This window comes from Python bivittatus, unplaced genomic scaffold (assembly GCF_059951505.1).
Source record: "Python bivittatus isolate LINGU-HERP-01145 unplaced genomic scaffold, Pbiv_v1 ctg000220_np1212, whole genome shotgun sequence".
Lineage (NCBI taxonomy): Eukaryota > Metazoa > Chordata > Lepidosauria > Squamata > Pythonidae > Python > Python bivittatus.
The window spans coordinates 10,646,286-10,658,380 of record NW_028277048.1 but is presented as its reverse complement, the minus strand read 5'-3'; the positions used below and the strand labels follow the sequence as shown (position 1 = coordinate 10,658,380).

Here is a 12,095-nt window from a genome sequence, read left to right as displayed (position 1 = left end):
ACACAGTTTATACAACAAAGGATGCTCCACCCAAAACTGAGGAGATAACAGAACATCTGGAATACTCCACATCAGTATGATGAGCTGTTGCCCACTTCCTATTGTTGCCTCACCCACTATCATCCTGCCCTCCCAAAATACTTTGAAAGTTGCCCCGCCCTGGTTTAACCAATCAGGTCAATAGGAGATTCAGCCAATTCTTTGCTTATTTGATTTCCCCAGTATCCATTTCTGTCCTCAGCAGTATAAAAACAGGGAAGTTGTTATTTCAATTTCAGTTCTATGCTATATAAAGGTGACTGTTCTTGGATAAGGGAAGCAAAAATAAACTAGCTATTAGGAATTATTACTAGCTTTGATTTAGAAATGGCAAAATTTTGAAACCATGGAAAGGTACTTTTTGAGCAGGATTTGGAAAATCCAGTTTGGGGGCATTTCCCTCCTTTCCTCCAGGGACTTTGAGCAGTAGAAGAAAAGGAATGATGTGTCTTGGCAGATGGAAAATACTAAAAACAGACAATAATGTCTGTTAAAAATAATTGAAGCTATTCAGAGAACAGTGGGAAAAATGGGAGTTATAAGTGACCATTGAGAGACCATGCTTCACTGCAGTCAGTACAAACAAAAATAAGTTATAAAGAAGCAAGCAACAAATCCTAAGAGGAAATGGAATGAGTGATACAGCATGGATCAAATAGAAATAAAATGAAACAGTTTATATTGCTTTTTCTAGTTTTTACTTCTCGAAGTATGCGGATTGCAGCAACTAGGATCCTCCCTCCCTCCCTTTGGTTTTCTGCTGCCTGACTCTTACAATCAAATATTAGATTACAAAAGCTAGGACTAGCCACACAAAGACTAGAAACTTGGGTAGATTCAGATGTACAGTACTTCATTTGCATCATGAAGAATTCATAACAATTCAAATAAGATGGAACTTTTTGATCAATCAGATCAACCACCTGGCTCTGTTGCCTAATAATTGCAATCATTGCATGATACCACATGACTGGAAATTCTGAGGGTTCTATTCCCAGTGCATCTGGACAGCAGCAAGTTAGGGAAGGATGTTGTATGACCTTGTAGGTTTGAATTTTTAATCTATAGACAGTCCCCTGCTTACAAACAGGTTACATTCCAAGAGGCTGTTCGTAAGTCTGTTTTGTGTGTAAGTCCAGCCAAGTAAAAAGTTTTTAAAAAGAGGACGAGGCAGGAGGCAGGAGGCAAGGCAGCAGTGTGGGAAGAGGAACCCTGTCTTCTGCTGCCAGTGTGAGGAGCGATAGCCTGCAGACTGTGGAGAGCGCAGTGGGACAAGCCAGTGGGGTGCAGCGCACTCTGTTGCTAGGCAAGGCAGGAGGGGCAGCAGTGGTTCCCTGGGCGAAGGGGGCGGTTGTGTGGAAAGCAAAACTGCTGGCCCTTCATGAGGCCTTGCAGGAAGAAGGCTGAAGATTGCAGCCTCCCAAAGAGTGCTGTAAACTCCAATGCAAACCTCCAACCTCCCAGAAGGTGGGAGAAGGCACGGAGGAGTTAGTTTGCGGCATGCTGGAAACTAAGGTTTTCTTCCTTCTCCCAACTTCTGGGTCCATCTTGTTCGTATCAGTGAAAGTTCATAAATAGGGGACTGTCTGTACTTCCACCACCGCCTTCTTCCAAGATCCAGCAGTCCAAAAGAGCCCATTGTAACCTGGAGCATGGAGTATAGAGAAGAGAGGCAACCCTGCTAATTAGCTGCATGTTCTAAAAGTACTGAAACAGAAACAGAGTCCCTAGCAGCAATTCTGTCCTTGCTGCATTTTTATGGGTAGATAAACAAATTCATGTGACCTTAGAATTAGCCGTCTGTGCCAATGGTTAGTGATTGCTCCTGGTGTCTTGGTTTATTTATAGCCTGACTTCTACTGAGAGTTCAAGGTAGCTGGCACTTCTGAATGACATAGATGGAGCCATAGATAGTAAAGAGGCTTTACCAGCCTGATCAGGAGGAAATATAAGAGCGTTAAATTATAGAAATATCTTGCTATGGAAACCCATATTACAGAGGAGAGTAGGGCATCATGTAAAGCTTTATCTAGCAAGGTAGAAGGCAAAAAGCCTAATTCCATTGGAATGGAGTGGCAGAATGCATCTTTTGAATGCAAATAGGTTCAAGGCCAGGTTTAGTCCCTAGTAACTTCTGGAAAGACCCTGCTTTGAAATACTAACACTGTCCTGCCAGTCTGAGCTAAATCACTCAAGGGCCTGACAATTTGTCTTTTTCTGACCTAGAGGAATCAATGGGAAAGAGGTACAAAAGCATAGAAAGAAGAGTGCGTCCTGTCTCTAGGAAGCAACACTTCTTCTGTATTGATCAAATAGCCATCATTTTGATCCTACATGGGGATCAAATAGGATTCAGGGATCTGTTAAGGTATAACTCAGATAATACTTTGGAGCTAAAGCATCTCCCTTTGCAGGAAGAGCTGCAATCTTTGGTGCTTTTTTGTTTAGTGAAAAATCTAGGCGGATGTGATTGAATTATGTGTAATTATGTACAGCCTAATACAGTATGTATTCTGAGAAAGGCTGAAAGGACAAGAAACCCATGGAGGCTTCTGATCTCTCAGCCACAGCTAAGTGAATGAAAAGCAAGATACAGGATTGAATGTTGCCTCTGTGATGCAAGTTGTTCCTGCCCAACTAAACTACAGTCAGGTGGTACATGGTATTGTGGTCTTACCATGATGTGTGAACTCAGTATTATACAATCTCAATGCTATCCTGAGTTAAGTGTGAAGTTAGAATGGGTGTCTTATTTATATTTGGCTGTAGAAGGAGAAAGCATGCAGCCTTTCAGTCTTCTTCAATTTGCTTAAACATGATTAAAAGATTACAAGCATTATGTCTCCACCAGCCCATATTCAGCTCCCCTTCCCCATCTGAATCAAATCACATCTGGAAGACCTTGGCCCTCTTATAAAATGCATATAAAGCTGTAATTAATTTTTTATCATTCATCTGCCTCCTGGTTCAACTCTTAAGGGAGGAGAGGAAGGGAAAGATATAGAAAGTAGGGTTGGATGGTAGAGTTGTGGATTGGCAGAAAGCAACTGACTGTACATACTCACACGTGGTCTTAAAGAACTACCCATCCTTAACCAAACACTGTTTGCACAACCGCAGATCATTTTTCTGCAACCCGTGAAGGCTGATAAAAGGCTTCTGACTGTTGTAAAGGAAGCTGCATTTCTCAGGATGCCAAATGATGAGCATGATTAATGGACTCAACTTGCTTGTATCTCAAAGCAGTAAATTTGGAAATATGTACAGACAGGAACTAGAAGATGTACCTCTGGTTAGAGCACAGCTTTGGGGTTCGGCATCAACTGCCAACCCTCCCCCTTCTCTCTCTTAAAGCCCTTGTGATGCTCTGTGTAAAAGCATCCCTCCCAAGCATATGTCAGTTCTTCCTCCCATCTTTCTCCCCGTATCGGAATCTTTTCAGTGTCTCTTCCAAGCACAGCCTTGAGTCCTGCCTAGCTGTATGAAAGGATTTGTTTTCAGGCAAGATAACCTATTTAGAAGGGGAGTTGTGGAAATTCACTGCAGCTCAGAGCTGCGAGGAGTTATTTTGGGGGTGCACCAGCTGGTGCTAGGTGTGCGTATGTATATATAGCTTATGGGATATAGATAGACCAAGGCCCAGAACTGGGAAGCGTGTTGTTTTGGCTGGCAAGGAGGGGCAGGCTGAAGCCTGGCTCCACTGCTGACGCACACAGACCCTTCTGATCAGAAGCAGCTTGCATCGCTCCTGTTCCCATGCGATAGGGCCTGCAGAGGTACCTCATTAACAAGCCGAGCTTTGCTCCCACCTTTTGCACCGAGAAAGGGATTCAGGAGCCTTGGTGGCTGGTGCTGTTCCTCCCATCTTCTAGGCGCTGTGTTCCTTTGGGAGCAACACAAGAGCCCACTTACTCAGTTCTCTCTTCCTTAGCCGTTTTGCTTCCAAATCTTGTTCAGGGTTTAGGTTTGGTTTGAATGAGGGAGATGCAGATTAGCAGGGAGTTCAGAGGGGGAGGGTTGCAGCTTGCTATACTGCAAGCAATACTCAAGTGTGCTTTCCAGCTATCAGTGTTAAGGGATTTATGTATTTATTCTTTTTAATTGTTGTATGCCACCCAGAGTCACTGTGTGTGAGATGGGCAGCTATATAAATACGATAAATAAATATAATCCTCCATCTGTAATGTAGAAATTGGTACTGATTAAGCCAACCCAGAGTCATGCTTAGTTTTGGTCTAGCATGTTATATTAACTCTGGCAGGTAATAAGTCATGGTTAAACAGAACATAATTTAATGTGATGTATGTATCAGATCACAGGGTGCATTTGATTATTTTTTAGCTTCAGCTGAAAGGCGCATATGCACAACACCAGCTTTACAGATCAATCTTCTTCAGCTTGTTAAACCAAGTAAAAAAAAATACAGTGTCCATTATTCGCCCAGCCCAGCCTGAGCATGTATGCTTTCAAAAATCAAGAAGTAAAGTTTGGCTAAACCAAAATTCCAGGTAACAGAGGAATAGGATGTTCTGTGTAGGTTTTGGGACATATAATAAGGTAGAATACATTGTACATAATGAGCAATTCTGCATTTTGCAGAATTGATCTCGTCTGAACATACTCTATCTGCTGTCTTGATGCAAAATTCCAGTTAAATATACTGTATATCAGAGAAGTGTGTTTGTGTGTTTGTGTGTGTGTGTGTGTTCTTAAAATTGGCACTGGGTGTGCAGTCTTATCCACACTGTTGTGACCTGTGCTGAACTACTTCTCTGACCGCAGATACACAATGTTAAGCCAGCAGCAAGACTTCAGGGTTGATTCTTCCTGGCTTTCATCTTTTCTGACTGGTGGAGACTCTTTCTCTCTTCTTCCTCCCCCCGCCCCCATCCCACCCTTTCATCTTTTCTTGCTGCCTCTCTCTGCAGCAATTCCTTCCACATTTTTCATCGTTCTGGGTTTACTTCTGCTTTCATAAAACCGTTTTCTTTTCTGCTGTTTTTTCCTGGACCATTCCAGTTTTGCCTTCCCTTTTTTTCCTACTGCCATCTTATTTCTCTGTGCTCTTATCCTTATGGCTAATTCTTAGACCCTGACCACTCCTGTTCCAGGTCACTGCCTGCCTTCCTTGTATGCTTTTTGATCAGTAAAGCAAAAAATTAGGAGAAGAAGCAACCTCTATTCCATATCCAGTTGTTCCCTGTAATTTATGTCTTATACCTACATCATACATACATACGTACATCCTCATCACCATCCGAATGACTTCTCCCAGCTGGGGATTAAGAGATGTGCTTGTTAAACCAAGTAAAAAAAAAGCAGCTGAGAGAGGGGGTAGAGAGTTCAAAAGGAATTGCCTTTGTTCTCCTTCTCTGTGAAACATCGTACAGTACTCTGCCATTGCTACTGACCATGGAGATTCACATTCACCTGCTTCAAGTCAGAACTCAGAAAGCAGTAATAAGGGCGGAGGAAGCTAGATTCAGCAAGCCCAGACAGATTTTAATGAATGCTGGGTAATATTGAGCAAACTGCATGTGAGTTCATCAAATTTTGGCTCAGTAGCGCAGTCTCTCTTCCTCTGCCTAGTACTAATGCTAAGTATTCTGCTCTAATTGCAAAATGATACAATAGAAGGGAAAGGCAAATGATATTTTGGGGAGATTGAGGGTCCCCTGCCACAAATGAGTTTAAGGATTCAAGGGAGAGTTAGGAGGTAAGTCAAACACAGGAGTTTTGCTTCTGAGCGAAATACAATTCTATCTTTCCTGCAACAGTGAAGGCTAGGAACCCTATGGGAAAAAAAATCCATAGTCAGGGCTGCTTGGAGATGTAATAGGTAGCCTAGAGTATTTGCTGCAGTAACTTGCACTTGCCTCTACACATGAAGGATCCTTTCTTGTGATTGCTGCTTGCTGTGAAAAAACACCGAAGGATGAGAGGAAATTTTTTGCCCAGTTATGACAACCACAGTTCTGGGGCTCAGCTGTGTATCTCTTCTTCAGGATCTCGGTCTCCATCCTCTCCCTGACATATAACCTTCTGAATTCTGCAGGCATCTGATTCAGATGATGAGAAGAATGCTGGTCCAATAGTCTGACTTTTACTCCGGCTGTCCCTGACCCAGACACACATAAATGGGAGGGGGCTTGGCAAAAGGCTGGAGGACATCTCCCTGTCTGGAGTGCTTTGAATATCAGTGAAGAGGACAGCTGGCTCCCTTCTGTGTTCTGGGGAGGTGTCTGATTGTGAGACGTAACTTATCTCTAATTGATGGGGGTCTCATTAGTGAGGCCTTTGGGGAGCCAGAGAAATGAACACTGCTGCAAGCAAGCATCTCTGGCTGCCTGAGTTTAGGAGATGGGGGGGGGGGCACAGGGAATTGGGCTTCCAGCTTTTGGAGAGGGTATGGTGAGGAAGGAAGAGAGAAAAACACATGCTGGGATGAGAAGTTCTGCTCTTCTGATACAATTATCTGGATTTGCAGGACCCTCCGGGTTGTGTTTCCTCAGAACAGCTCACAAGAGAGGGGAGGGTACTCTTCTGTTTTACAGACAGCAAACTGAGTCATGAGGCCTGATCTGATTCAGGCTTGCTGGTGGCTGAGGGCTGCTTTGGCCCCTAGTCTGGCGTGCCTTTGAATATTGCCCTAGCCCTTGGGCCATGTTGAAGCTCTCCTCTGTGTGCCGGGTCTCATTTTGCTTCTGCATGTTCTGCATCTCTCCTGAGTGTGAGATAGCACGCTTCATTAGTACTTGGTACATTTTTAATATGAATTTCAGTGCTCATAAGGGGCATCAATCATTGTATTGACTGACAGGGGAGAATGGGGGAAGTAGTCTGATCTTTTTAGTCTGCCCTTTGGAACTTCCTACTGTCTGGCTTCTGTTTTCCTTTCCTTTGGAAGGCTCTTGCTGATCAATGAGACTCCCACTCTACATTCCTTCTCTCTTAACAGCCTTCTTCCCATAGATGCGTTTCCCCTACCCCATAAAAGTCTCTCTGCCACGGTCCCTGATTCCTTTCTGTGTACACCAGCTGCTCATTGGTCCAGCTACTTTCGTAATCTGTGGAATTACTGCAGTCCCATTTGTCTACCGGAGGGCTTCAGATGAACGCTTACTACCAGCCCGTTAATATTCTGCTTAATGAGCTGACGAGGCAGATCTTCTGTCATTGCAGAATGAGGAATAATAATTAAAGTTGCTGTAGGCCAGGGTTTGGCACTGCTGTTCTAGGGTGCAGAACATCAGGCCTCATATTTGGAAGAGCGCTCCCTGCCTTCTCACCCCTCCTTCCAACTCATTGGTGTTGGTAGAACAGACTGCTTTGTCTTGAAAAAGCACCTCTCCTCCAGAAGCAGTGCAGCATGGATGGGGGATACATATTAACATATATTTATATTGCACAACTGATCAGCCCAGTGCAAAATGCTGATGCTCTAATAATGCCCTTCTTTTGCATCTGTCTTCTAGAATAGCCAAAATGTTTCCCACAGTGCCCTCTGCTGGGAGTGGAGGGTTTATTCTTTCCCCACATACGATCTGGGCTACCTATGGCTGTCTATCCACCTTCCTCAACCGGGCACCCTCTAGCTGTGTTGGACTGCAATTTCCCTAATCTCTGTGGGCTAAGTATAATGGGAGTTGAAATCAAATACATCTGGAGCCAACAGGCTGGGGAGGGTTGGTTTGCACTAGCCTTTCCTTGGAGAGAGAGTCGTGGTTGCTTTGAGAGCAGGCAGAAAGGTATAAAGATAGCATGATTCACAAATAAATAAATAAATAAATAAATAAGTAAGTAAGTAAGTAGTTGACTGAAGGTTGGAATAGCTGCTCACATTTCAGTCTTGCTATTCTGAGGTTTCCATTTAAGGTAAAGAGTATCAGTAGAAACCAACCATCTAGTACTCAATGTTACAGTAAAAACAGTTCAAGCATAAACTTACTTTTTCCCCCCCAGAATGCTAATGAAAGAAAAAAAGCTCCCGACTGGACTCCCCTTAAACACCAACAGCTAAGAAGCAGCAACGGAAGAGGCTTTGTGCTTTCCCATCTCTGAGCTTCCCGACTGCATTTGGTTGGCCACTGCATGACCCAGTCAGTTGGGCTGACTTGGCTTGATTAAACAGAATGCCTTTTATGCTCAAATTGGTTAAAAAAAGGGGGGGGGAGAAATGCCGGTATTGGCAGCATGTGCTCGGTGAGTTTCCTAGAGAAGTCTGCAGAACACTGCACCTTCTTCGGCCTAGGGAGCCACGGGGATGACCTTGAAACAGATACTCAGAAACGACTATGGAAACGAAGAAGACAGAATCATTCCTTAAGACCTGGGAAGGGAGAGAGTATTAAGAAGAGACTCCAGCCGGCTCCTCCCTGACTCCCTGGAGTATAAGATGGAGGGGAGGAGAAGACTGCCAAGATTCTGTTATTATAGCCTATCTTAATAAAGTAGAGTTCTGGCCTTCCCATAGAGTGTGTTTCCTGATCCGGTCAGCCTCGAAGGGTTGATATTTGCCAATCTAAAGGTACAGCCTGGTCATGAAGAGAGAGCAGCTGGCTTTGCGTTTTGCCCTTAGGTATCTCATGCATCCCCATAGAGATCCTGTCAACTGCTACTGAATTTCAGAGGCATGATTGCTAAAAATTAATAATATAGTTTTCTGCTATTTTAAGGCATGCAACATATAAAAATGGTAGCACAAGCCCTTAAAGAAGCTTCAGGTAGTTAAAAATGAGTAGCAACTACTCCCACCAAAAAATGATTTAAAAAATGAAAATTTCAGCCTATTTTGTATCATTGTCCCACCCATTGTGCCTTTACAACCCCCCCCAAATGCTAACTGTCCCCACCACCAAAGGTTTGTCTGCCATTTGGTAAACCATGGTTTGAACCTTGATTTGCTGACAAATCATATCATTCTGGTTCACATGTAATGCTGAATTACAAACTATAGTTTGCAAAACCGCAGTGGCTAGGTCCACACATTGTGCAAAGCCAGAGCAAAATCAGATGCCCCCAAAATCAGTTTCCACCCTTTCCGTAATGCTAACTGTTGTCAAACCCTTCCTGTTAAGCTGGGGCTCTCAAGGAATAAGTACTCATGTCTTCCAGCTTTATTGGCCACTGGGCATATTTAGCATGCTGAGAGCAAGTTGTGGGGGCAGGGCACAAGATGGGCTGACATGCAAAGCAAAACATATGTGAAGCAGGGAGCCTCTAATACAGGCAGTCCCCAGTTTAAGAACAAGTTCCGTTCCCAAGGTCTGTCCTTAAGTCAGATTTGTATGTAAGCCAGAAAAGTATTATTGTATAATACTGTATAAGTACTGTAATGAACTCAAGCCATTGTGTATTTAACTCAAATCATTGTGTATTTCACTTGAATTTTGGTACAGTAGGCTCCATTTTTAACTACAGGTTAACTATAGTTAAACTGGGCGTTCTTAACCCTTATACACCAGTAAGAGATTTCTGCAGGCACCCTGGCATCGCCACCCATCTTGCTGGGAAACCTGGGTTTAGGCCAAGCTGGAGAATCCCTCAAGGAAGGTGACATAGCAAAGTTGGGTGAGAAATTGAAAGCTGTAGGGCAGAAGAGGATTCTGCCGCAGAAAGGGGATATATTAAAGTTGGAGCTACACACCAAGGTTGAAGGTACGAAGGTAGCAGAAGCAGGATAAGGGTCCTTTGCCTTTATGACATGATCCCCATTCTGCCAGTTGGCTGACTGAAGGGAATGGGGGGAGCCTGCGATGACTGGAAATTTTTCTCCCATGACAGGGTTTTGAGCCATGTGCCAGTTAGACAGTCCTGATGCATTTAGTTCTTAGTAGACTGAATTCACTGTGAATTGTGTGTGAGATTTGTTTACTGGCATGCTCAAGGAGGGTTTCTGACTGGGTTGGGGAGATGAAGTGTTGAGAAGAAAAATGGATAGACCCTGGCTTAGAGTTGGTTTTGTCTGTACTAGAATAGTGTGCTATCCAAGATGGAAGAATGTAAAGCATTCTCCCTCCCTCTTTCTGTTGAAGTTGCCTGACTTCCTGCTTTTCCACTTGAAGGAGAGATGGAAATAACAGCAGGCATTTGTAAACTAGGCCAGGCCCCATTACTGCTTTCTAATTCATGAAAGCAGATGGCAGGCTCTTTGGATTTTATTTATGTAATATATACATATAAATTGTGTGGCTCAAATTAGCCACTTGGGCATGTCAGACTCACACTCTTTCTGGTGGCACTGATTAAGTTCAAGCAGGAAGCTCTAAGGATCAAGTGATTTGGAATGGTCCAAATAGTAAAAGGAAAATGCTTGGATGGATGGAATTAATGGAAAACAAACTTGATATCTCCCCTTCCACATCCTTATGATCTTGTTCTCTCTGTGGGAGGCTCTTCCCAAAGTCCCACAAACTGAAGCAGAATAGAACTGTGCAAAAAAGGAGTTTGTGTCTTCATTCCTGCTAGCTAAGCAGCAGGTTGGTGACTCCTTGATGAAGCACTAATTAAGGCAAGCAGATCTCAGCACAGTGTAATTAATGCTGTAGCTTTGATTGGGTTCATACTCTTAACTTCATCTGCTGATGGCATGTCAAAGATGCTACAGACAAAACAGCTGGGAGTGCTCCTTAAAAGCACTGCTAGAGGGTGCTGCGTAAGAGAGAGCAAGGAAGAAAACATGTCCTTGGGAGGTGGTGGGACTTGGGTGGGTCAGTATGAGAGCTACGTGGTATTTCTGTTCCTTTAAAGGTTCTTTATATCTTTTTGATCTGAGGACATGAGCACACTTGGCTTCAGTCTGGCTAAGCTAAATTCTGTGTCCTGAGCAGCTTTAGTTTAATCAAGTTTCTTCTAGTCCTCAGAGTCATAAAAGATCTGTGCTTTGAGGAATGGATTTCTGCACACAGCCTGGCCATTCCTCTCTTTCTGGGAAATTCTAATGTAGCTTTTCTATTATTCTATTTTCCCTCCTTCCAAAGAAACACAAATTCTGCAATTTCTCCCTGTCTTATCCGTAACAGCAAAAATACTGATTCCATTCAAAGCATACAGCTTAACAAATGATGTAATAAGCATATTTGCATCAGTATGAAATAAAGAACATTTCTGTAATGCAAGTTCTAATTTTTTAGAAATGTTCTAGCTGGACCATGTGTATCACCCAGTATATATCTTGTTTCTCTACTCACCTCTGCAGATTGATACCTAGGAGTTCTTGTTGCTGTTTTTCCTGGAGCAGGATCAAAGGTTCATTTGAGTCATCTACATCACTTCCAGATGACATTTCTTGATAATTTACTCAGATTTTCTCTCTCTTTTCCCTGTAGGATGTTTCATTGGGCTCGCCGGGAAGCTGAACGAAAAATTAAGGAGCGAACAGAACAAGGGTTGCCCATCCTTACCTCTGATTACTACGACCCTAGCAAGATTGTGCTGCCCCCTGAGGAAGAGGAATGATCACTTTAATGTTTGCCTCTGTGCTGAAAATAAACCTCCAAGATATCTGTTCTTGCTGCCAGCGTTCTCTTACTTGTCTCTTTCTCTCTCTGCGGGGCTCGAGTGAAAGAGACTCAGCTACTTGAAAGAAGTGGCTTTCTTACACTACGAAGCAGGCCAGACGTCACTGCTCTTGAGATGCTTTCCTGGGGCCGGGGAGTCACTGCTTTTCCCTTCCATACCTACTTTTATTTTTATATCTATACATATAATTTTATTAAAGGAAGATTAAAAAACGAATACAAACTAATATAAAGTAAGAAAAAGAAAAGAGAAAGCTAAAAGTACAAGAAAGGAAAAGGAAAATTGAAAAGAAAGAAAAAAGATACAAAGAAGTAGCTTCCAATCTTCTTTACAACTGTTACAATTATAAACCTCTTACTCTATGGTTACAACATGATTCTCTTCTTTCTATAATCAATCCTGTCTAATCATCAAAACGAGAAAACATAAGCTCATTTTTTTCTGTTTCATGCAAAAAGTCTATAAGGGGTTGCAGTTTAGTACTTTTAGTAGTAAGTGTCATTATCCTACCTGCAGTACTGGAGCAGGAACTGTAT

At 43.0% G+C, this 12,095-nt stretch overlaps 1 protein-coding gene across 1 annotated transcript in view; it reads left to right on the top strand.

Moving 5' to 3' along the window:
* The window catches only part of NDUFB11 (NADH:ubiquinone oxidoreductase subunit B11), a 47,965-nt gene extending 36,418 nt beyond the window's left edge, over positions 1-11,547 (top strand). The window contains exon 3 of the mRNA XM_088137873.1: positions 11,367-11,547. Coding sequence (XP_087993999.1) covers positions 11,367-11,496 — 130 coding nt within the window. The 3' untranslated portion in view covers positions 11,497-11,547. The remainder of the gene's footprint in view (positions 1-11,366) is intronic.
* Positions 11,548-12,095: the final 548 nt, after the last annotated feature.